At 39.9% G+C, this 26,188-nt stretch overlaps 1 protein-coding gene across 1 annotated transcript; it reads right to left on the minus strand.

Moving 5' to 3' along the window:
- Window positions 1-9,688: 9,688 nt before the first annotated feature.
- On the minus strand, window positions 9,689-13,029 carry LOC137180780 (uncharacterized). Its single transcript, XM_067586029.1, has 4 exons — window positions 13,015-13,029; window positions 12,549-12,665; window positions 10,950-11,069; window positions 9,689-10,815 (listed from the first exon to the last, which is right to left on the minus strand). Exons 1-4 carry the CDS (start codon window positions 13,027-13,029, stop codon window positions 10,192-10,194), a joined length of 876 nt encoding a protein of 291 aa, XP_067442130.1. The 3' UTR covers window positions 9,689-10,191.
- Between the last annotated feature and the right edge of the window lie 13,159 nt (window positions 13,030-26,188).

The raw sequence follows: 26,188 nt of genomic DNA on the forward strand, positions 1-26,188 counted from the left end.
GACAGATTCCATCACTGCAGCTCAGAATAACATCAGACAACTGTGTGATGATAACTGGACATAAAAACCAAAGCTCGTCTTTTATCAGAAAAATAATAAACTGTTATTGGCTCCATGATTATAAATGCAACATTTGGGTCAGATAGACCTCATCAGTCATTAACTAGTTTTCCACTCTTTCAGTAGCAGAAATAGTCTGACATTAAGTTTTTTTATTTGACATATTCAGAATCTTTTCTTCATCATCAAACCAAACAGCAAAAAATACCTTTCTGTACTTAAGTCATACATAATAATTCCTACAACATTTTAAGTCACAGCCTACTTTTAATTATTTCTAGTGTTTCTACATTTTCTTATTTCTGTTGTATGATTACAGGCTCATTTACATTTCACTTTGTTGAATATGATTTTTTGCTGTCCTTAAAACAGAAGTTCTCATATGAAGTCCGTCATTCATGGTTCTGATGATGTCGCTCACAATTAACAACCCCGGGTTGACTGAGCTAGTTGATAGCAGCTTCGTAGTTCTGGTTATCTGGATGTTAGGCTCAATGAAGCCAGATGATGGAAAGATCTGCTGGGTATGTTGAACTTGCTTCGTAGTACAGGCCTCTGTAACCAAGCACATGTAGACAGGTTTACAAATGATCAAGGATGTGTGCAGCAGGGGGCTGGAAACATGTACATGTCCCATAGTGTCCTGATAGCTCGGGGGGGGGGGGGGACACATGGACTCAGAAGGCAGTATTGGACCCCTTCATTTTTTTCAGTCCGAAAACTAATATTGTAATTAAAAAAATAAATAAATAAAAACAGGAGAAACTGCAAACAGCGGCCACTCAAGCTCCCAGTCCCCCTTCTAACTCCCCCTCTCCTCTCTGTTGGTGTTGACTGAGCCAACATAGATACACTCTTGCTAGGTAACATTGCTACTATTACTAACATTGGCTGGCGAGTGAAACTGTATTTTTAAAGGGGGGAAAAAAGCGATTTGACAAACTGAATATTTAAGCATGTTTTTTCTATTAACCCATGTAATTTGAAAACGAGTCCACCTTAAACTGCAGCAAGTACTCGACTTGCTTTCCTCTCAGAGATCAGATGAGGTGCTTATGGAAGACGGAGGGCGAGAGAGAAGCAGCGCTGAGTTGCAGGTAGGTTATATGTGCTATATAAAGGGTTAGTTTGTTGATAACGAGAGGAAGGAGTGGACATGATAAGAAATGAACATGGTTGAATTAAAAATAAAGTACACTAATAACAATAATAATAATAATACAATAACATGATTTCAGTAGGGCTCCGGCTGTCATGTCGAGTAGCAGGAGATGAAACCAAATGCAGGACGCAGGAGTAGCAGGAATGAAAGAATAACCGTTTATTTTACGATAATGCAGGCATAGCAGAACTGGAAAAACCTCAGGCGTGTGACCAGAAGGCGGGCGACCAGATGTACAGGGCTGATCTGGAGGTTGATGACGAAGCCGGAGGCCAGAAAGAGCAGACAGCACCAGAAGATTTGGTGCAGGAGAGGCAGATCGCTGGAGTGCAGAGCAGGAGGCGGGCAGCTGGAGATCTGGCTTGGTGTTGGCGAAGATGGCTGACTGACGATCTGGGAGGTCTGGCTGTGGGTCGGCCAAGATGGCCAACTGGAGGACTGGTTGAGCGTCGGTGAAGACGGCAGACCAATGGTCTGGAAGGTCTGATTGTGGGTTGGTGGAGACTGTCGACTGGAGGTCTGGTACTACATGGCAGAGCCAGCTGGGTGCTGAAGCTCAAGGAGGAGGTCTGTGGAAACTGCCAACTGCTGAAGGTCTGGGAGGAGGTCAGGGGTGCGGCCAAAGGCTGTGAGTCCTGCAGGTGAGCTTGAGGGGCCAGGAAACAGGAGGCTGCTGCAACTCAGGAACAGGAGATTGCTGCAGCCCAGCAGGGACATGAGACTGTTGCTGCTCAGTAGGGACAGTCTTGACCTCAGTAGTGGCGCTGGGCTGCTGAGAGAGCCAGAGGCGTCAGGAACCATGGGGACCACGCCTTCTTTTGGAGACTCCTCGGTAACCTGTGAAAATGGCAAGGCGGGTCCCTTTAAAGGGTGACCTCTGGACGTCATGGTGGCTCCTCAGCTGCTCCACATAAGTCTCATGAGGTTCAGGACAGGATCAGGACATGCAGGTAGCGGGCTAGCAGGCTCAAAGCTAGCAGACTGGGAGATAGGCTGCTCCAGGGTGGAGCTGGGAGACTCCTGGGAAACATAGGAGACTGGAATGTTGGACTTGGGAGGAACAGGATTTGAATTGTTTTTCCACCTGATGAAAGCAACTTCTTGGGCAAAGTCAGGGTTATTCTTCCAGTAAACAGCAAGGGACTTAAGGAAGCTTGGCTCTTCATTTAAAAAAAACATCCTGTGTAACTCCAAAATCATGCCAGGAAAAAGACAAGCAGGGCTGGTGAATGTCTGCTGGGTCCATGACCAGTTTGATCCTTCTGTCAAGGGAGTGGCAGGAGATGGACCCGAGTGCAGGACAAAACAGCTAGAATGAACTGAAGCTTAACTCTTTATTCAACAATTATGCAGGCAAAAGAGAACAGAACTAGACAAACCTGAACAAGACAGAACTGGGCAGAACAAAGGCTCCCACAAGACTGAACTTAAAAGCAGGACTTAAATACAAACTGAACTAATGAAACAACAAGGAACAGGTGGCAAGACACAAGGGCAGGCTGGGAGCTGATTGGCTGGGGAAGACACAGGGAGCAGGGCAGGACTAACGAGACAGATGCAGGGCAGGTGTGGAGGAAGTGTGGAGAGAAAAGCAGGCTGAGGACACAGGAGGGAAAAACTCAGGGCAAACAGAAAACCAAAAACACAATCATACACATGAATATAACTTAAATACACAAGTCACACTGAGCAGAAACAGCAAACACACCTAAACATAACACTGACAACCTTAATTCAATAATTCAAAGGTGATAATTATTGAGGAGACAGTTTGTGGTGGTGTACTGGAGTGTATTATACTGAAAAGTGTTCCTAATATTTTGCCCACTTCATGTATGTTAATGTAGTTGACAAAATATTAGGAACACCATTCAATATAATGCACTCCAGTACACCAACACCCACTACGACCTCAATAATAAACATAAAGTAGAATTATCACCTTTCTTACAATGTCAACAAGAACTGAAAATGTATAAGCTTTGTAAATGTAGACTTCATGGCAGAGCTGTTATACTGGATTGCATTACATTGCACAGGTGTTCTTAATGAAGTGGTGAATGTACATTGCTGTTAACATTGTCAGATGGAGTGACCTGCATATAACAACAAAAATAAGACTGAAAGACAACTGTTGCTCAGAGTTTCAGTTCACTGTACAAGGGTCAGTGTGTAGCAAGCAACAGTCCTCAGTCACATTTCCTTAAGAAAACAACCAATGTGAAAGCAAACTTCAGTTTCATCTTCAAGGCCCTACTACTGCCACTCAGTCCAGTTCAACAAACAGGGAAAAAAGTCTGAGGGCATCTGGTGGACTGGTGGAGGGACATAGAGCCAGACTGGGACAGAACCATCACATCTACCCTGTCAACTGCTTTCCTATCAGAGATCAGATGAGGTGGAGGTGCCGATGGAAGACAGGGAGGGAGAAACAGCAATGAGTTGCAGGTAGGTTACATGTTAGTCCCTTAATATATGTAGAAATGCATTAAATGGCATTCGAATCACATTTATCACAGGCTGCACAAAGTTACTCTACAGGTAGTAAGAAATGAACTGAGTGTGCAAAAACACTCAACCAGCAGCTCAAGTTAAAAACACAGAAGTAACGTTAGCATGAAAACAATCAAGTAACGTTAGCATGAAAACAATCAAGTAACGTTAGCATGAAAACAATCAAGTAACGTTAGCAAGAAAAAGAATAAACGTTAGCATATAAATCCTGCTGTTTGACTTCTGCACTCATTCTGGTTATATTCATAACGTCAGCACTCTGCAAATGCTGCTGTTTCCTCATAATGTACTAGACACTGAACTGCTGTGTTTACAGACAATACAGGATTTAATCAGTATTATTGATCAGCCAAACACAGACTATGTACATCTGTTCCTTCTTTCCTTCTGTCTTTAATTCCACTTTCCTTTCTTTGATCTTTTGTTTGTCTGTCCTTTTCTTAATTTCTTTCCTTTTTTCTTTCTTGTCCTTCATCCTTCCTATTATCCTTCCCTTTTTTCATCCTTAAACTGATACAAGTTTAAATTCCCTAAATCTGGAGACACGGAAAATTCAGTGAAACTAAACTCTTGTCCTCTTCAATTGACGTACTTTAAGTTTATTTAATTTGCACAGCACTTTTCATATAGTAGTCGTAACTCAAGGTGTTGTACACATAAGAAAAACATTAAAAATAAGAAAGAAAAACATTTAAATGCACTATAAATGACAAAATCATCAAAATAAGAGAATAAAAACATGAAAATACATTAAAAATGAGATACTAAAGTGCATAAATTGCAATAAACATACAGTACCTAGGTATATGTTGGGGAGGACGTGCTCACTACTTACTACTTTAGATACTTCAGTACATGTTACAAGGAATTTAATCCAAAAATGTGTTTTTAACCATATTATGTCACTTACAGTAAGTAAAGGATAAGATGTTCATTTTCCATCACTGCTTTTTGTGTTTTTATGAGCCAATAAACTAAACTTTAACCATAAACAGAGATCATTAAAAACTATCACTGAAGGACTAGATGAGTTTCTTTCTACTCTCACCCTTTTATATACATGCTTTCATGACCACATACATAGATACTGGAGACACACACACACACACACACACACACACACACACACAATCAGCCGGGACGTCTCACTCTGTGAACATTATCATTACCAGGTGTTGAAAAGAAGAGATATCATTGCTAGTGATTCATCAATCACCACAACTCCCCTCATATGTACCTCCACTTGCCAGAAGACCCTTTTTTTTTTTTTTTAAAGGATGTAAAACATTTTGACCACCTGTGTGCTTTGGCTCAATGCGGCGCAAACTAATTTTTCACTTTTTCAAAAAATGTCAGGAAAAAGATGAATAATGGGATATAAGTTTTTTGTCACAGCCATATGTCTTCAACTCAACCAGAGAGGGAAAAAATGTTGTACAGCAGGTTCTCCAAAAGCAAAAGAAACAGCAGATGTGTGTCTTTTTGTGTCGAAGGGTAAAGGTTATGACAAAGTCAAGAGATGTACATCTGTTCATATTTAATGTGAAAATGATTAGTTTGTCTGGAGAGCAGGAAAAAGATTATTTAATATTTTCACTTTTGAGGTTTGATGTTTAAGTAGAAACAAAACATATTTTCGCCGTCAGCAACATTTGCTGCATTTTATTCAAACTTTGGTACATTTGGACAATTGAAAAACTTCAGCATTACCATATTTGCCTGGAAATGCGACTCTGCACTTGTGTGAGTTGTCAGAAGTGAGAATGTAACCTGAAGTAAGTACAGCAGATGACCAAGTTAACATTTTATTTATTTAAGAGGAAACACGACAGCTGTTACTAACCTGTACCTGGAAAATCTACCGTAAAAAAAAATTTAACTGAGAGCAAAGTGAAGTCTGGACTGTTGCTCATACACTCATATTCGTTCTTTATGTGGCTCTAAGTAGTGCATAGAGAAGGTAAAATAAAAGATCAAAGAGCAAAACAAGCCCAACCCTACATGTCTAACTAACCCTAACCCTCTAACCCTAACCCTAATCCTCTAACCCTAACCCTCTAACCTTAACCCTAACCCTCTAACCCTCTAACCCTAACCCTAATCCTCTAACCCTAACCCTAACCCTAATCCTCTAACCCTAATCCTCTAACCCTAACCCTCTAACCCTAACCCTAATCCTCTAACCCTAACCCTAACTCTCTAACCTTAACCCTAACCCTAACCCCCTAACCCTAATCCTCTAACCCTAACCCTCTAACCCTAATCCTCTAACCCTAATCCTCTAACCCTAACCCTCTAACCCTAACCCTAATCTTCTAACCCTAACCCTAACTCTCTAACTTTAACCCTAACCCTAACCCCCTAACCCTAATCCTCTAACCCTAACCCTCTAACCTTAACCCTAATCCTCTAACCCTAATCCTCTAACCCTAACCCTCTAACCTTAACCCTAACCCTAACCCTCTAACCCTAATCCTCTAACCCTAATCCTCTAACCCTAACCCTAACCCTCTAACCTTAACCCTAACCCCCTAACTCTAATCCTCTAACCCTCATCCTAACCCTCTAACCCTAACCCTCTAACCCTAACCCTAATCCTCTAACCCTAACCCTAACCCTCTAACCCTAATCCTCTAATCCTAACCCTAACCCTCTAACCTTAACCTTAACCGTAACCCTTTTGTAGGAAACATAATGCTGCCCGGATCACATTTGCATTAACACAACAAGAAAATGTTCATCAACATGAATCTGGAAAAAGTTGCAAAAATGTTGATACTGAACATATCAGTAAAATGTCTGATATAATTTGAAAGACTGATCTATCTGATCTTGCAGTACAATATCTGACGTCAGTAACTACAACAGTATTAAACTTTTTTATAGTGTTTAGACTCTGGCAGCACTTGTTTAAGGTTAGAGACAGATCATGTTCTTGGTTCAATACAGAAAAAGTCTGTGGTGACTTGAAGCATGAGACCCGACGTGTTTATTAACATTTAAGTGAAACCACCATCTCTCACTAACCTAAACCAAAGTGCTTTTGTTGTCTAAATCTAAACACACGCAGGACTCCGGATGTGAAGCTCGCTCTCTTGTTTCAACATCCACCATCCACACCGACCTCCTCCCTACGACTTCAGTGCAATATGTAAATGTAGTGATTACATTTGCCAACGCAATATAATTGGGAAAACAATTTAAAAGTATATAAACGTCATTTCAAGGAGACAGAGGCCGTATTACCACATTTGCCTGGAAACGCGGGTTGTCAGAAGTGGGAATGTGACCTGAAATAAGTACATACTTATACTCTATACAGTATGTTAACGTTTAATGTCCACGAGATTCGGCTCCACTGCACCTCAGTCACTGTTTTAATGTCCACTTGAAACATTTCACAAGCATCTGGTCTTCAGCAACATCATTTCTAATATAGTTCAGAGTAGTTTTGCGACATTCTTTTTGTTGTACAGTAAACTGAATACACATTAGCAGCTGGTTTAGATGATTGCGGCTGTGCTTGTATGTGACAACCTTTTGACAACTTTCTCTGTCGTCACTTATTTTGAATGTCAGTACAGCTGATCTCACAACACAGCTGCTGTCATTAACCTGGATTTTTGTTCATTTTGTCAGATAAAATGATTTAGCAGCAGCAGCAGCTTGGTTAACAGGTAGTATTTATGAATGTAATGATGTTTTGTTCTGACATCTGACGACAGAAACAGAAAAGTATTAAATGACAACAACTGTGATGATGATTCGAATCAGCAACAGACTTTATGTGGTGGTGAAGTAATTGTGAAATAAACAATTGAAGATACCGACAGCAGCGTTGCATTATTGTACATTTAATGTGATGAAACATGCAGCCAGGATCCTTTAAGTTAGACTGACTAAGATCTCTTTTTTTATTCCATATACAGTATTTTCTTGGTGACACCTTTAGCACTGAGCTCTTCCTGCTGTGGTGTTTCTGCACTTCCCAAAGACAACCTGTTAATCAATCAGTAGGCTGTAAACCACGACTCGACTCGGAAACAGGGAGCAGCAAAACAGACATGTATTTATATGAAAATGTTACAGATTATTATTTCAGCCACTTCACCAGCGTGTCTGTCTGTTACACTTTGCTACACCACGGCTGACTGGTCTATTTATCATAGTCAGCATATAGAGAGAGAAAAAAGCTTCACACTGCTTAGCATTAACACACACAAGCTGTTTTCATTCAGAGAGTTAGCATGTCGAGCCCCCTCCTCGAGAGCCAGGGCAGAGAGGAAACACGGGTGGTACGAATTCCTGTACAGTCTCCAGTCACAGCGTTTGGCCGCCGCTCTTCTCCATCAAGGCATTCCAGGAGAGACAGATAATTTGTCTGTTTCCTCCTATTTGCATTCAGAACCGCCGCTCTGCTGCTCTGAGTGTGTGAAAGAAAATCAGAGTGTGTGTAGTCATGTATGTCAGAGCACATGCTTAAAAGAAAGTGTGTGTTACATGTGCAGGAGTTTTGTGAAGGCATATTCACATCTGTTGTACAGTTTCTTCTCTGTTTACTGTTATATTATTTTTTTTGTTTGTTTTTCTGTGTAAAGCATGTTTTTCGAGACTGTCCTCCCAAGAAAAACGACACAATAGTGGTGATAATCATAATGTCAGCCGCCAAAAATGACCTATAGTCAGTTTGAGTGACAGCTGCCATCTAGCGGTCATAGTAATTGTGACGTGGAGAAGTGGTGCAGTTCATGTAAACATAGCACAAAAAGTAAGGAAATTTGTGTTTGGTAGATTATTTCTTTGTTGTAACGATGCCTCTTGGCAATAAATCTTATATCGTTGGAAAGCCTGTTTATTTCCCTTTTAAATGGTGCCACATTTGTAAGGAACATGCATTTGTGGGATGAGCACCAGAGCTGAGTATGCGGGTTGCGCCCATGAAAAATTTGCCAAATCTTCTCTGCCAATGCCAAACAGCTTATTCTGCCATTGACTCTTGTTTGGTGTTTGGTGGATTGGATGATTGAAGTTTGAAGAAACAAGACATATTGGCAATTTAACAATTTATTCATTTAACAAACAGGAGCCTCAGTAGTGTGTGGAAGAACCATACACAGCCACAACAGCCTGGCACCTCTTCCTCATGCTGGTCACCAGCCCGGCAGAGAAGATTTGGTATATTTTTCATGGGTGCAACCCACAGACTCAGCTCTGCTGCTCATCCCACAAATGCATGTTCCTTACAAATGTGGCACCATTTAAAAGGGAAATAAACAGGCTTTCCAACAGTATACGATTTATTGCCAAAAAGCATTGTTACAACAAAGAAATAATCTACCAAACACAAATTTCCTTACTTTTTGTGCTATGTTTATATATATATGTGGGCAGATTTCCTCATTCAGAGGAGGAGGATGGATGGAGGCATTAACCCAACAGTGGACTTTGCCACAGGAGATGCTGTTCGTTTCCTGTTTACAACTGCAAGTTGGGACAGTTTTATAAAAAGCGTAACTACAATCGTCCCCTAACCTTAACCCCATGGTTATTATTGTAGCCATGATGACGAAGATGGCCTACCTTTATGGAAGTAATAACTTTAACCCACACCACATGTTTCTCTAACCTTAAAGTGATCATTTTAACCCAAAGCATGATCTTTCCCTAAACCTAACCAGACCTTAACCACAGCGTCGTCACATTATAAAACATCATTATTGTTTAACAGTGATGTTTAACAGTTTTGGAAAGCGCAGACAAACGATGATGTCCTGCTGATTACTGCTGATAGAGGCACCAGATTAGAAAATGCTCCCACGTGTTGTTCTGGAGTCACATAGTCAAACCATGTATCTGTTTGTTTAATTTTGAGGACTTGTGTTTTTCCCAAACTACACATACTCTGTGGTTTGCAGCAATGATTTTCTTCTGTTTGGAACATGAACATTAATCACCAGAAGTACTTATTGCAAGATGTAATCCCATGTGGGATGGATCATTTTTAATGATATGACAGAATTCATTCATATATTCATACTGTTTACTTTTTGTACCTGTATATAGATTAAATTTAATGTGGATTTATGGGTCATTTTGTCTGGTTTTATATTTTTATTCCTGCCTGCTCCATCCTGTACCTACTGTACATGGTCTGTTTATTCTTGTGCTGCAACGTCTAATTTCCCCCCAGGGATCAATAAAGTCTTATCTTTTGGGTTTGTATGTGTTTCCACATGTGTGTGCGAGTACTTGTATTACTCATCTTGTGGGGGCATACATCTGTTTACACTTGAGGTGTTCACCGAGACCTGAGCTGAGACCTGGGTCAGACTAAGGGCAAATTCTACTCAGTCAAAATGGGTCGGGTTGGGTCTTGTTTTACTGCCTTATATGAATATGCTCAATACCTGAGTGGATCTGAGTGTAGGCGTCTCTGATAATGTGGTATATCACAATCACCATGGAAGAAAATATGTTACATGTGACAAAGCAGGTAACTGGGAACCTGGGGCTGAGGCTTGGGCTGGAAGCTGGGAACCTGGGGCTGAGGCTTGGGCTGGAAGCTGGGAACCTGGGGCTGAGGCTTGGGCTGGAAGCTGGGAACCTGGGGCTGAGGCTTGGACTGGAAGCTGGGAACCTGGGGCTGGTCTTTGGCTGGAAGCTGGGAACCTGGGGCTGGTCTTTGGCTGGGAGCTGGGAACCTGGGGATGAGGCTTGGGCTGGAAGCTGGGAATCTGGGAATCTGGGGCTGGTCTTTGGCTGGAAGCTGGGAACCTGGGGCTGAGGCTTGGGCTGGAAGCTGGGAACATGGGGCTGGTCTTTGGCTGGAAGCTGGGAATCTGGGGCTGAGGCTTGGGCTGGAAGCTGGGAACATGGGGCTGAGGATTGGGCTGGAAGCTGGGAACCTGGGGCTGGTCTTTGGCTGGAAGCTGGGAACCTGGGGCTGAGGCTTGGGCTGGAAGCTGGGAATCTGGGGCTGGTATTTGGCTGGAAGTTGGGAACCTGGGGCTGAGGTTTGGCCTGGGATCTGGGAAGAGAGGGGACCCAGGGCAGGGAAGCAGGGCTGACGAGACGAGGGCCTGAAGACAGGGGCCGGAGTCAGAGCAGAGGAAATGCAGGAGATGAGGAAACATGGTGAGGCACAGCAAAACCGTCAAAAACAAGAAAAGTGGATAAATGTAGGTGAAGTGGCTTGAAGCATAGTAAGACTGACTGAAGCAGAGGCTACGATCTGGCAGAGTGGAAGTGGCAGGGCTGAGTATATGAAGAGGGCTTGATTACTGAGATGAGGTGCAGCTGGTGTGGCTCTGCTCTGACTCCAGCACACCTGTCTCTACTCACACAATCACACACACAAACACACACACAAGCACACACAGGGAGAGAGAGGGAGAGAGAGTGACTGAGAGAGTGGCAGCAAGTTTGAGAGACACAGGATTATAACAAAATGATGTGTTTTGAGTCGAAAGGAGAATATAAACTGTGAAGTGAAGAGAAAAATGGAGGTATTCTTTGTTGACATGAGGACAAGTTAAAGGAAAAAGAGAACAAGCAGTTAAAACCAACTGACACATCAGCTGTTAACTCATGATTTATGCAAATAGTTTAGAGAACTGGAGCCGGATTTATTTGAGGAAAATCAGTCACCCACAAGATTTATGCTGTTTTATGAATTTTGGTATTGAGATTTAAAATGTATTCTTAATTTATATTAAATAAAGAGTAAATAGGTTTGCAACAGAAAGTTTGCTTGTTGGTACAGGAAGTGGAAAAGGACTTTCAGTTATTTATATAAATTTGTCTTTGAAGCATATAAATGATTTATTTTAACTTCTATGACTTTACATTCCTTCCTAGGACATTATTATTATTATAGTTGTTATTATTATTATATTTTTGGTCTTTCCAGCATTCCAGCTGCTTTTTAATTAATCAAATTAATTAATAGCACATCATGCTGCTGCTGGCGTTTGTGTCTCCCTGTTCTGGGGTCTGTTTGGTTCGACCGCATATCGGATCGGGTCAGTAATGTAAGTTTCATACTGGACCAAGATTGGCTCCCAACTAGTTGTGATGCAACACATTCTGCACAGTGAAGCTCAATTATCACATTCAGGTGGAGCGCCCTGGTAGCTGAATGGTTACTGCGTAAGCCACATAACCACAATGTCCCTGGTTTGATTCCAGCCATGTTGCACCATCTCTCTCTCTCCCCTTGTTTCCTGTCTGCCTCTTCACTATCTTCTAGCCAATGAGGGCAAAAATGCCAAAGAAAAATCTTTTTAAAAAAAAACAAAACATCACAGTCAGGTTGACTGTTTAAGGATTAGTTTTTTTTATGCATGAATTGAAAATGTGAATAAAAACAGGTGGATGGAAACACACCTGAGAGTGAGAGAGAGAGAGAGAGAGAGCAACAGCAAAGTAATACAGTGCTTCCTCTGTCACAGCCAGACACATTAGTGGAGATGTTTCAGACTCTGCTATAAATCTGGGATTCCCATCTGTGTGGAACAAAGTGGTGGTGTGTGTGTGTGTGTGTGTGTGTGTGAGAATAAACATTGCGTGTTTAAGTGTTCAGATTTGTGTGGATTCTTTCCATGTGCATGTGTGAGTTTATGTATGTTTTCAAGCATCTATTTAGGTTTACGTACATGCTAAGATATGTTTCTGCGCACACTGGTATGTATGTAGGTGTGTGTGTGTGTGTGTGTGTGTCTCACCGCATGGTCTGGCTCTTGTAAGTGTGTCCATGCGTGTGGGAGAGAGGGCTATTTAAGCAGCATTACTCTGCTTGTGAGCTGCCAAGTACCTGTCGCCTCGACTTCGCCTTCCCTCTTTGTCTTCTCTTTCTCAATATGGCCAGCACCTGCAGAAACAGTGCAGACACACACACACATACAAACACACACACACACACACACAGCCACTAAAGACGTGCAAAGAAACACACTCTCAAGTCTCGTCTACACCGGATATGATGCACCCACATTTTTTAGTCATCTTCTTTACCCACACGGTCTGTCTGGTGTCTTTTTACGTCCTTTTTTTCAATGTTTTACGGACACTGAAATATGCACACATGTAGCTGATACTCACAACATTAAAGCAGCTATAATGCTTATTTTTTATAACACCAATATATAAGCTGTCAGTGTGAATGTGTTGGTCATAGCTCATAGTGATGAACAGAGAATTATCAGCGACTCTGCGGCTCCTCTCGGCTTTTTATAACAAGTTTCAGCTCATTGTTTATCAGTCCGGCTGTTTCGGTTCACTTTCAGCGCTCTCATAGCGTCGTTTTGGGCCGCAGCAGGCAGCTGTTTTCAGAGAAAAGGCTCTAAAAAGCCACTGTAGACTAGCTGGTGAACATAGTGGAGCATTTAGCAGCTAAAGAGCCAAATATTTCCCTCAGGAGTTGGTAGAGAGTAAAAACAGAGCTAAAAGAGAGAGAATATTGGATTTATATTCACCAGTTGGACAGAAAAACGACTCTGAATGAATGATAATGTTGCTCCGTAACTGCTGGATGCTGAAATAAGCAACTGTTTGCTAACAAGTTCAACATATCAACTTAAAAGCTGATGATGTGTCAGAGTTGTGTTCACTACTTGTTTCTGCTGTTATTGCAGATTGAAAGGGCAGATTTTACTGGCCAGTGTAGTAGGAGATGTCTGGCTTTGAATATGGACAGAAACATGTTTCAATGTTTAAGCTTGTCAGAAAACCAAAGACAGAAACGATGAAATCCACTGAGTTACAGATGCTGGTGGAAGAGAGGCTATCAGTTGGAAAAGGAGCAGGACTTGTCTTCACGTCTTCATTTGCTCAGATAGACTAAATTAAACCTGAAACATTATTGACATGTAATGTTATTTCACAGTAAAATAAAGTTTTATGGTGGGAACATGTTTTATGACAGCCAGCATTAAGACAACAAAACTACACTCAAATACATTTTCAGCTTCATCTCTTTAACAAGAACACCAGATGACCATGTTCGTCGTCTTTTTTTTTATTTCTGTCAAATATCCCATGAATGCAGCGCTGTGCAGCAGCCAACTTGGACGCCCTCGATGTGGGACCTCCCTCTCCAGCACAACGCACAATTAGATACACAAACACAGACTACACACACCCACACGGTCGAGCTTTGGACAAAACTTCAACGCCTCTCCCACTCTTAACCCTCTTCATCAACACTGTTACTCCAACGTGAAACCGTGTGCAGCTGGCACGCTACGATAAACGCAATAAAAACCACATAAGCAAAATAAATTTTGCCGCGGGGTGGCCTTCAAATATTATGAGACCCGGTTTTCACTGACAACAGGACGAGAGGAAGGTGTGTTTCTGACATGTATACTCACAGTATATTTATATACTCTCTGTTATTTTCAGTGTGTAAGTCCACATATACTGTTTTATAGGTATTTCTTACTTGATTTGTATATTTTTTATATTCCTGTTTTTATGTTTGTTTACCTGTGTTAAAATCAAAGTGTGTGTCTGATAGAAGTGAAAGTCTTTGGCTAACAGATGATTGATGATTGATAAGGAGGGAAAAAAGGGGACTGCAGGAATGTAAATGGCGTAAAACGAAGCTTCAAGAGAATCTTGATCTTTACAAAAATCAATTAATTAAATATAACTGAAATTAGAAAAGCAAGGAAATCATATTTTAAACTAGTGAGGATGGAAACTTCAGCTTTAGCCTGTAAACATTAAAAGCGAGCCTGAGACAATGTTTTTTTCATGTTAGCTTAAATAGCCAGCTAGCTAAAACCTGCTAACGTCAGCTGACAGAAAATCGAAGGGTGTCGGCTAGAAATGATAATCTGCTTTTTCTGTCCTTTGATTTTTGATAAACTTACAGTAAATGTGAAGATGCTCCAAAGAAAAGAAACAACTTGCAAACTAGAGTTAACGATCATTGACAATAACATACCTTAGCACTGTAGATAATGAGTTAATACAACGTAAACGTACAATAACCAACCGAATCAAGCAGGATAAATACTTATACGAGCACATAATTATCTAAATAAAAAAACTTTATATTCATTCATTATTGGGGCCAAATTCCAGTAAGTTTCTTCTTTATTGAAGAACATAACATCTGAGGATGTTGACAGCAAAAGGTGACACGCAGCCGAGGTCGCGAGCTCAGACTACTGACGTACATGATACGCACCATAACCTGCTGAGTCACCGGGGAAACTCCTAATCATGGTCTTTTTTTAAAGGTGGATAATCACACCTATAATTTTCACATCTATATTGAGCCGGCCGCCCCAGCCGTCTGGAGTGTGGGCCGCGCGGTGTTACAGTCCTGCACGTTACCACAATTTATTTAAGACCTTTTTTTCCTTGTTTGAGCAGCGCGCTGAAGTGTGCAGACAGATCAAAAGGCCGTGTCCAGTTCCTGAGCTTTCTATATACAGTCCAGGATCAGACGTGTCCCCTGCATCGCACGCACACACACACACACACACACACACTGTATCACTGTACAACTAGTAGATGGTCTTTGACTACAGTTGTTCTCTCATCTTAAACACTGGATCTAATTTAAACCTAATATGAAACAAACGCACTAATCAGCCCTCTGACATTGTTCCTCATACGAGAACAGTCTTTTTTTGTTCTCAGTTTTTTTTATTTGAATTGTTTTGACAAATACTTGATAGCACACAATGAGGCATTCAATTACAGCTACAACAATTAGTCGATTAATGGATCAGCCAACTATTTAGATGATCGATGAATCATTTTTTAGGAAGAAACTTTCCATTTTCTTTGGTTCCAGCTTCTCAAATGTGAATCTTTTCTGGTTTCTTTAGTCCTCTATGACAGTAAACTGAATATTTTTTGGGTTGTGGACAAAACAAGACATCTGAGGACATCACTTTGGGCTTTTGGGAAACACCGATCAACATTTTTCACTGTTTTCTGACATTTTACGGACCAAAAAAAACGAAATGATTGAGCAAGAAAAGAAAACACAAGATTAATCGATAATGAAAATAATCATCAATTGCAGCCCTAATTTGAATGCATAAGTCCATCTGGGAGGTTTAAACAAGGAGAAGAAAAACAGCCAATGAATCTCCAATGGCATAAATTAAAAGTAAAGGCCCAAGTAATTTGGAGGAAATAGAAAAATAAACATACAAATAAAATAATGATCAACCTTGCTTGGCCACCAAAGATCATGGCTGTAGGCGGCCAGATTCCTGGGTCTGCCTCATCAGGAAATAAACAGTAGAAGGAAATAAGAAACAAATGGAGAAAGTAAAAGGGAAGACCTTTTAGCAAAAACATTTTTGCATTCTTATCCTAAAACTCAGACTTTTTTTTTTTCTGTGATGTTTGCTTGTACGACTGTTTCAAGATGAATTCCACAAACTCATAACTGCACAAACTTGTAAATCGGTCGTTTCGACTTGACGAATGTTCATAAAGGAGGCGCGAGTTCAAGAGATTCAGTTCTTAGCATAACCGACGCTCCTTAACTGCTCACTGAGGCGACCTGTTGCTTTGTGGGAAAGTTTCAAACATGAAAATTATACCCAGAGTTAAAATAAAGAACTCAATATCATTATTCATGATCTCTACCTAAATAATATACACACACAAATATAAAAGAAAACCAAAGTCACGCTGTTATAATATGAGATAATAAATCCAAATTTAAAGCCCTTTTAGTAGCTCTGTAAATTTGGAGTCCTGTATGATGATGATGATGAACATGGACCTTTCTCTGGTTGTCAGATGTTTGGGAAGATGATTAGACGATTAGTCTGTCTATAAAAGAAAATCCGTCACACTGTTGAAGAAAACAAAAAACAAATGGGATTATTAAACCAAACATGAAGTCTGCTCCGAAGAAAGTTTAAGGACAAAGAAATTTTTAACCCCAATGAGAAAAAGTTCCTTTAATTTATAACAGTATCTGATTGAAAAATGGATCTCTGGTTGTCAGATGTTTGGGAGGAGGAAGATGAGATGATTGTCTGGTTGAGGAGCAGTAAATCAGTGAGTTGGTTTCAAAAGAAGATCTGGAATATTTCCCTCCTTGATTTGTATCTTTATATATAAAAGTACATGTTTGGAAACTGTTAATATCGTGAATTGTAAGAAGATGAGTTTCTTGAAATAAAGGGAAAGAGTTGTTGTCGTGTTTTTGTAAAAGAAAGAGATTCGATTACGTGAGAAGTCGAGAGAAATGTTCTTCACTAACAAACTTCACACAGCAGAGCTTCTGCAGACAGAAAACACAACACATTTAGCAGCGTCAAGTAACCGTGTTAGAGGACCTGGAAAAACAAAAATATCAACATAGTTGCCAACAGTGCGTCATCCGTGCTGCGCTGTACTGTGACAGAAATAAAGAGGGAACGCTAAAACAAAGCGCTCCGTGATGGGACGTGATGGTAACGGAGATGGATGATTAATATCATATCATACTGTCAGGTGTAAAAAAAAAGAAAAAATCATAGAATGTATTTTAAAAGTTGTTATTGCAGCCTGTCCCTGAAACGTTCAGGAACATTTCCTGCATGTGTGAATGGGAGCAGGGATCAATATTCAGGGAAATCTGTAGCACCAATATCCCTCCTCAAGACCTTGTAACATTGCAGGGAAAACGTTGGTACAGCTGAGTTGTGAATAAGCAGGTAAACGGTTACGTCCATCTGACAAAAGTCGTTTTCATGCGTCTGCCTGAAAGGTTTTTCCAGTAATTTACTGGGAACTTTGTGTGAAAGAGGCTGTAGTTCAACATTATTATTATTTTTCTGGATAGTGAAGCAGCAGGCAGGAAACAAGAGGAGAGAGATGGTATGATTATGGTTATGTGTCATACGCAGCAACCATTCAACTAGCAGGGTGGTCCAATTTCAACATTTTTAAACATTCAGATTAAAGCAGATCATTCTTAAGTTAAATTAGTGTTTTTATGTATTATAAAGAAAGGCACATAAACTGTGTATTACTTGAACAACAAGTCTGGATCACTCGTAAATTTAATTTTAGCAAAATTGGAGGTACGATAACATTTTCTGAACGACACAAATTCTCTTAAATCTCTCGTACTTACTGCTGAAGAACGAATCTGTTGGTACGAGTTCACTCGGTTCTCATAAGTGTAGAAACACGATTCAACATAAACACTCAAACACACATTCAGAGACGTACAAAAGGAGACTCTGGATGGCACTTTTTTTTTTTATTTCCAGACTCTTATTCTCTCCTCGTTGTGTAACATCAAACACTGATTGAAATGAAACACAGTGTTCTGGTTACATCCACCCACACGCACTCTTCGTTAGCTGACCTTTAACCTCATTAAAGGATTCCAGCTCTGGTTTGTGTAACTGAACCGCAGCTCTTTTGTCTCTCTCAGCTGAAATGTGACCGTTTCCTGATAATATAATTTCATAATAATGTTTTTCCAGCTTTTTATTGTATTGCGTCTTCTTTACTCTTTGCTTTCTTTTATAACCCTTAAGCTCCTAAAAAACCCTCCAAACAAAAAGTTGAATAACATCAAAAGCCCCTGTGTGAAAGATTTGTCTAAGCTTCTGGAGAGTCAACTGAGGCTACAGACGGACAGCAGAAGAGTACATATGAAGTCACTTAAATGTGGAGTCTCAGACTGTTGTTAATTATTAATAAACTACTGGTTGGGAGACGACAGCAGCATCGATGTGACAGAAGTGACTTTAAGGAGGGAAGTGCAGGCTGGGAAAAAAGGAAAACTAAGAATGGATGTAATGGAAAAATAAAAATTAGACAGTAATGTAAAGTTACTCCTCACCCCCCCCCCCCCCCCCCCCCAAAAAAAGACAAAATAAATGGATGACGTCTGGATAGATGGATCAATAAAACATCTGAGATCGTTGTTTATTCTTCTCCTTTTTAAAAACAATGATCACGAGCGTCCCGTAGCCTTAACGTCGTGGTTATTAGTGTAGCCGTGACATATTTGTACGATAATCTTGTCCTCTGTACGATCAATAACGCCAACAGTCCCATAAAGGAGCAACAGTTTTAACCTTTTTATGACACTCAGTAGTTGTGATCAGTATCCAGCATCAGGATAGTTGTGTTCACTTTGTCATAAAAGAGAAGTTGAGACAGAATCTCACTTCCTGTTTGTTATACTGTGAGAAACACAAGGATTTGAAGAAATAAATAATATCTATCCTGAGTTTCTCCTCAGAAACTGTCCTTTCTATGTTGAGAGAAAAGTCAGTAACAGCTGCAAAATATGTTAAACGTTGTCATACGCTCAGCAGAACAAGCTCTTTAGTAAATGTTTGAGTGATTACATCTGTAAACAAACGATTGTTATAGTTTTCTGTGCTGCTTTGGAGATACGGGTTTGTCATCTGTGATGCCAATAAAGCTTATTTGAATTTGCCGGCTAGGAGAGATAATTTACTGCTGCATCCATTTAGACTGATGAGTTATGGACACATAGAGGAGCCTGTTTAAAGATTGTATGACGTTGGGTTATGTGGGCAACTAGAGCTGATGAGGTATGCATATATATACATATATATAAATTTATACATATGCATGCGTATTTGTATATGTATATGTACGTGTTTGTGTGTATCTATGTTTTATATTTCTTTTGTGAAGCACTTTGAGCTGCATTTTATGTCATGAAAGGTGCTCTATAAATAAAGCTTATTATGATTATTATTATTATTTATTTATTTAATTTCCATGTAGATGCTGAACCGGCTACAACTATTATAGCTTTTAGTTTATTTAACAGCTATACTTTTGTTTTCAGTGTTGGGACATTTTTATTTGAGTCCCCTTCATATATATCATATAACTATTTTTATTTATTTCTTTTAAACATTTGTAGACTGTGTCAAAAAGTCATTCGTCTCAATAAATAACAAATTTAAACCTGTTTGTTCTCCTCTGGTACGATACTTTAACATCCAACAACGCTGACTGACGGTCTCCTAACCTTAAAGATCCCTTCCAGACATGTTTTATAACATGTTAAAATACTCTTTATATACTGTAGTTTGATTGCTTCGTTATTGTGTGTCTACTCCTCCCTCATTTAAAAATCCAGAATCTATCATCCGGAGGAATCTGCTGTCCTGGCTGTCGGTGCTTCTGCTTCCTCGTCCTGCAGGAGGAAAACGTTGCTGCTAACAATGGTCTTTTCTTTGTCTCATCACAGAAATAAATCATCTTCTTATTTGGAGATTACTGACCTGTCCCCCCCGCCCCCTTTAGGAGAAATAAGGAGCAAAAGAATATATGAGAATAACAGTAGAAACATAAGAAAAGCTTGAGTTCTTTTGCTGTATTCAGAGTTTTCTCTTTAACAGCCTTATGGAGCAATAAATAGACAAATAAGAGCTGATTGCATGATTCAGATCTCAGTGTTGTCTAACTTTGGTATCAAGTATGTCTGAAATGGTTTGGGGGCAATAGTTTGAGAGAAACACGTGAGAAAATGTGTGGAGATATAAATGAAACATGAAGGAGAAGCTATCATAATGCACAAAATCTTGAGAAAAAAAAAAAAAGGAAATACAAATAAAACATGTAAACAATTCATCTGAACCAGATGTGCACTGAAAAAGGAAAAATAAAAAGTGCGTGCTTAACATACCAGCAGTGTTTCATCTACATTTACTCAGCTGTGATGCACCATCGCATTAAGAACATCGCCGCCACAGTTAGATGATAGAAAATTATCAAAATGTATCCCGACTTTCATCAAGCTGCACAAACAAGCAGAGGGCTCGGTTCTTAGATCTTTAAACAGAATCAAATGTCGAAATAGACAAAAGTTTCACTGCCACAACCTGCACTTAAAAAACAAAAGAGTCAAGGATGGCTGTTACATCACTGCACTGTTTGCTGGGCAAAGTTGTTTTTCTCACTGTGTCCTCCATGCCTGGTCTTGTTTTTGTTGGACATTTCCCTAATACGCTTGAGAGAGATTGAAGGACCAAGAAACAACACATGGCACCAATAACTCATGGTCAAGAACTGATTTCACATCTGTGCAACTAAAGAGATGGCTGGGCTGCAACTTGGACTTTGAGATCTTACTGTAGCGCCTTAATTTTCCTACACTAAGATGAAACTTATGCTTATTTTTTACAGTAACTAATTGGCAGCAACTGACGAGTAACATGTCTGTCGCTGCAGTAAAAGGAGCCTTCTGCCTGCAGCTCTTCAGTCTCACTGTGTGCTGTTTCCCTCTGTTACTAGTCCTCATTTGCAATATATAAATCCGATCTGCTGAACAAACAGCACAAACATTTTGCGGTGTAGACCAATATTTACGGACCAATAGTGCAGTCAGTTTTGCATTTCCTGTACATGCTTCATAATAAAAGCCACACAGTTGTACATCAGTGAGAAGCTTTAATATGAAGTAGCAACAGCAGGAAATGTTTGGACTGCGACTCAACACAGTAAATAAGAATGTTTTCTTTTCAGTGTTCCCAGTTCTTATAATTACTGAAAACATTCTACCACGTCCCCTCCGGCCATGAAAGTAGCAGCGACCATGTGCAACTTTCTGTCCTCTAAGAATCATTCTGTATACTCACAACGTTAACAAGTATATAAATTACAGACATTAGCAAAATGTTGCAAACACACCATTAAAAATCCAATATGTAAAAAGCTTCTTTAAATCTGTAGCAACAACAACAAATCCTGACAAAAAAATAATACTGATGTAACTTTTTAAGCTCACTACAAGTAAAAAAACTTAACTTGACAACATACTGGACACTGTCATTTCCTTGAAAGACTCTTGGGCAATTAAACACTGATATTCAACTGTTGGAGTCAAGTCTCCGGGTTGGCAGGTGTCCATGGAGTCTTTGTGCATGTGTACTTGTCCGTAAAAGAGTCCAACAGCTCACCTCAGTCCACTTGGCAACACGAGTCCGTCGGGCCAAAAGGTTTTGGATCCCTGCAGGTCAGCAAACTGAATGACGGCTACTGTAGATGAGAGAAAAACACAAATGTTATACCGTTACTGTCGGTGTAATAGTAAAGAGATGATCAAACGTTTTAACACATTTTAAGACTCTCAAACATAGAGGAAGTTTTTTGAAGAGCAGGCTACACATAACAAGATTTTAATTACCTATTGGAATAAACTTTTAAAGACATCTTAATATCAATGTAAAGGAAACAGGATGTGATGTGACTCCAGACTCCAGCAATGATCTTGATATTTAATGGTAATCATGTAGTAAAATGTGAAGAGGTGGTGAAGTCTCCTGGTGAGTGATAATCAAACACTGAATTAACAACAGTTCCATTATGTTATATGTTTTGTCTAAAATAAGAAACTAACACAACAGAGAAATTGTTGTTTGTCTGAGTTAGAACTGATCTATGCAGATGACTGCTGAGATGCTTGTGGTTGAGCCAAAATAAATATAAAATGTCTAGAAACAGGCACATAGTATAACAAGCACAACGGCCACAAGAGCCTGAACTACAGTAGAATAATAGTTACTGTGGTTTTCTACAGTAATTTAATGGTTTCTTTACCTGAAACTGTCAAAATGTTAAGAGTGAATAAGTGAATGAGTTTTTGCAGAGGCCTCGAAGTGACAGATCTGTCGGTCTGTCAGCAGCTTTGTCCAAAGCGACATATTTCTACATATATTTGTTGGATCACCATGAAATTTTGTGACCCCATGACCCTCCCCTCTAGCGCCACCAGCAGGCCCAGCAGGGCATCTGCTCTACAGATAATGTTCTCGTTAAGAAGGTGTTTGAAATGTATTTGTGACAAATCGATGAGAACCTGAAGTTTATATGCAGAAGAAGGTAGAAGTGAGAACTCTGAGAACAGATAAAGACTTGAATTTGATCACTGAGACATATTTCTGACATTGTGCAGGATAATTTATAAGCCAATCAAGTTTTCTTTTGGATCTTACTGTTATCTCAGACTAATAAAGATCAGTGCAGTTAAATCAAGATCAAAATCTCATATTGATGTTAAATTGAGCTCAGTTATGTCTACGAGACAAAGGCCGGACAAAGAAAAGATCTTATTTTGAAATTTCCTTTTTCCTCTGGGTCAGCCTCACCTCTGGTCTCACCTTCCCCTGTGTCTGTGTGTAGTCCAGTCAAATAGCGGCCCGTGGACCAAATCCGGCCCTCCAACAAAGATATTTGGCCCCTTAACTAAAGTTTTCCCACTTTAAACATCACATTAAACATATTGAGCTTCAAGTCAGTGTATTAAAACAAGAATATGATCTTTCTCTGACTTTAAGTAAGTGCTGCCAGTACATAATTTAACAACATTTTCTAATTATGTCGAGAGACAATGTGATCCAGCAGCAGTGGATGTCTAACGTAACGTATTTGGTAATTTCTAGGAGACAGAGTTGGTTATCAAGCCATCTCTGATTTTGTCATCCTGTTTGTTCATGCTGCATTCCTGTAATTTGTCTTTCTTGGTCTATTCTGTATGCACATCTATTTCCTGTCTGTCTGTCCTGGGAGAAGGATCCTCCTCTGTTGCTCCTCCTGAGGTTTCTTCCATCTTTTCCCTGTTAAAAGGGATTTTTTTTAGGGGAATTTTTCCTTGTTTGAATGGAGGGTCTAAGGATACGGGGTGAAAAGCCTCCTGAGGCAAATTTGTGATTTGTAATATCGGGCTAAGCAATTAAAATGGACTTAACTTGAATGTGTAAATATCTAAGTCAATATTCAAAGTTCATTCTCAGTGTTTTGTGAACTGGAGGCTTCAAGTTTCCACATCACACTTGTGTAAGTTGAATACTGGACGACGATTGGCTCCAAACTAGTGAGATTTAAGACGAGCTCAGAGAAACTTTCCTCCTTCAGCAGATGAACATGGAAACAAACTCTGAAGAAACATGTTTATGACTTGAGGAGACTTCAAGGAAATAGTCATTTAAACCCAAATCATGATGTTTCCCTAAATACTCTAAACAGATCAGACTACACTGTTATGTCTTGTTCTGGAGCTTTTTAAAGATGGATTTTGTTGTTTAATTTGGAGGACTTGCACACTAACTGCAAAAAAACAGTATACTATTAGAGCTGCAACGATTATTCGATTTATCTATTAGTTGCCAACTATTTTGATAATCGTTTAATCATCAAAAATCTCTGATTCCAGCTTCTTAAATGTGAATATTTTCAGGTTTCTTTAGTCTTCTGTGACAGTAAACTGAATATCTTTGAGTTGTGGACTAAACAAGATGTTTGAGGACATTACCTCGGGGTTTGATCAACATTTTATGGTGCTGTATGCAGTTAGTATGTTGTATGGAATTAGACACAGCAAGGACAGTTTGTCCAGTCTTTCCTGTTTGCAGCCAACATGTCATAAAACGTCTTTGGACAAAATCCACAGTCATTTAAAAGTCTATGTGAAGCTTATATTCAGCTTCAGCAGTCTGAGTTAGTCATATCAAGTGGATATCTGACACATTTACAGTCTGTTTAGCATCAAATTCCCTCTTTGTGTTTCCTCGGACAGTGTTTCCCTGTTGAGCTGCAGGTGGAAGTATAGTAACAAAAAGAGGAACTTTGGCACTAAAAAGACTGTAACGTTGAAAGATATCTACTTGATTTGACTCATTTGGACGCTGAAGCTTCATATTAGCTTCAGATAAACTTTTAAATGCATTTTCCCATCACTTCCATTGTAAGGTCATTATGAAGGGATCCTCTAATGGTCGGTATGAACGGGAGGAATGATTACAGCAAGAAAAACATGTTTCACTGTTTTAAGACAGCCTTGAAAATTGTGAACCTTTAAAGTGAGATGTGTATGAGATACAGAGTGTATTTTCATGTAAAAATATACCTCTAATGTGCTTTAATACATTATTTTTTTCTTTTTTTGCATTTGTTTTAAAATGAAAGCCGGGCAGCAGATATTTCACTCATCATTTTAACGGCGCTAAATTCTCTTTTCACCTCTGTAATGTGTCATTGGGGATCCCCCCCCCCCCCAACCCTCCCACCCCCCCGCAGCACCCGCACCAGTATTAAACACGAGACTGCTGTGGCACCAACACCATAACTTCCTGTGTTTTAGCGAGGACAGAAAGCAACAAAAAGAAACAAAATCACTTCCTCTGGGAGCGTTTGCAGCCGTATCGACTGTCAAATGAACTCCGGTGCCGCTCATATTGGGACTTGAACAGAATACAGGTATGTTTTGTTAAATTTTTATTGCATGTGGCCCTTACGTGAAACCTAAGCCCAGTGGGTAAATACAGAGTTATGCCATTTTCAACAATGCCCTCCCGTTACCGGCTGAGTAACTGCCCAAAGTCCATGTACACAATTATGTCACTTCCTGCATAAAATGTGGCTGCGTGCCCCCGAGCCTCACAGTTCAGCTCAGTCAACGAAATATTGATGAACGTCCTCGACTTCACCGCCGCGTACAGTGGTAGCAGATCTGTTTCTGGCGCTACAACGAAGGAGCCGAAGGGTAAAAAGTTCAACACGAGCCGGCTGCAAAGGAAACAACCGACTACATCTGTAACTGCGACTGTAAACACTGCGTGCATTTATGTGTAAAGCAGAACCAATCGAGCAACAATAACTCAGATTTGAGTGAATGATGTTTAAACTGAATGAACTCTGGCTGAAAGGGGGGGGGGGGGGGGGGGGAAACACCAGGATAGATGGTGGATTGTGGGAAAGGCTTTTCAAAATCCCAAGAAATAAAAAGGACCTTACAGGATACTTATGAATGACTTTGTGTGAGTATAAATCCACCGACTTGTCTCAAGTGAACCAAGACAAACTTGTCTGTTATTCACAGCCAAGCTAACGTGATTTATGGCCTCAAATGTTTTGAAAAACACAGAAAGGAAAAGGGAGAAATTACACGAGTAAACACATCCAGCAACACACACACACACAGACACACACACACACACACACACACACACACACACACAGGGTTGTAATTTCCACTTCCTCACTTTTCAAAATCCTATCTTAGTCTCCTTTACTTTTACAGTTTCACTTTGAATTTACTAAAATCTTTTTAACAGTGTCCTCTCATCATCCAGCTACTGAAATCCAGATGAGAGAAAATGCAAATATATTCATCTTCATCTTCATCTTCATATATTCATCCATATTTAAACTTTAGAGCAGCGTTAAGTGATTAATGGAGCTTTTCTGTCCTGCGTTTCATCTCTATGGCAACATACCCGCTGCTGTATCCTCACAGAGGAAGTTGTTGGGACTGTATGCAGCCTGCAGACTACTACTGGTTTTATTTACAGATAATTCTCCCTAAAAAGATGCCAGACTGATCATCAGTTGAAGATAATGCAGTAAATCTGTGTGGTACAGATGGAAATCAGATACAGAAACAGGTTTATTGCAAACCAGGTTTGCAGATACGAGGAAAATCGCCCC

The sequence above is a fragment of the Thunnus thynnus genome, chromosome 4 (assembly GCF_963924715.1).
Source record: "Thunnus thynnus chromosome 4, fThuThy2.1, whole genome shotgun sequence".
Classification (NCBI taxonomy): domain Eukaryota; kingdom Metazoa; phylum Chordata; class Actinopteri; order Scombriformes; family Scombridae; genus Thunnus; species Thunnus thynnus.

Coding starts and splice junctions, on each gene's coding strand:
- LOC137180780 (XM_067586029.1), bottom strand. Junction 11,070..12,548: donor AGGCGAAGTCGAGGCGACAG/GTACTTGGCAGC, acceptor TTGTGTGAGTAG/AGACAGGTGTGCTGGAGTCA. Junction 10,816..10,949: donor AGATCGTAGCCTCTGCTTCA/GTCAGTCTTACT, acceptor CCCTGTCTTCAG/GCCCTCGTCTCGTCAGCCCT.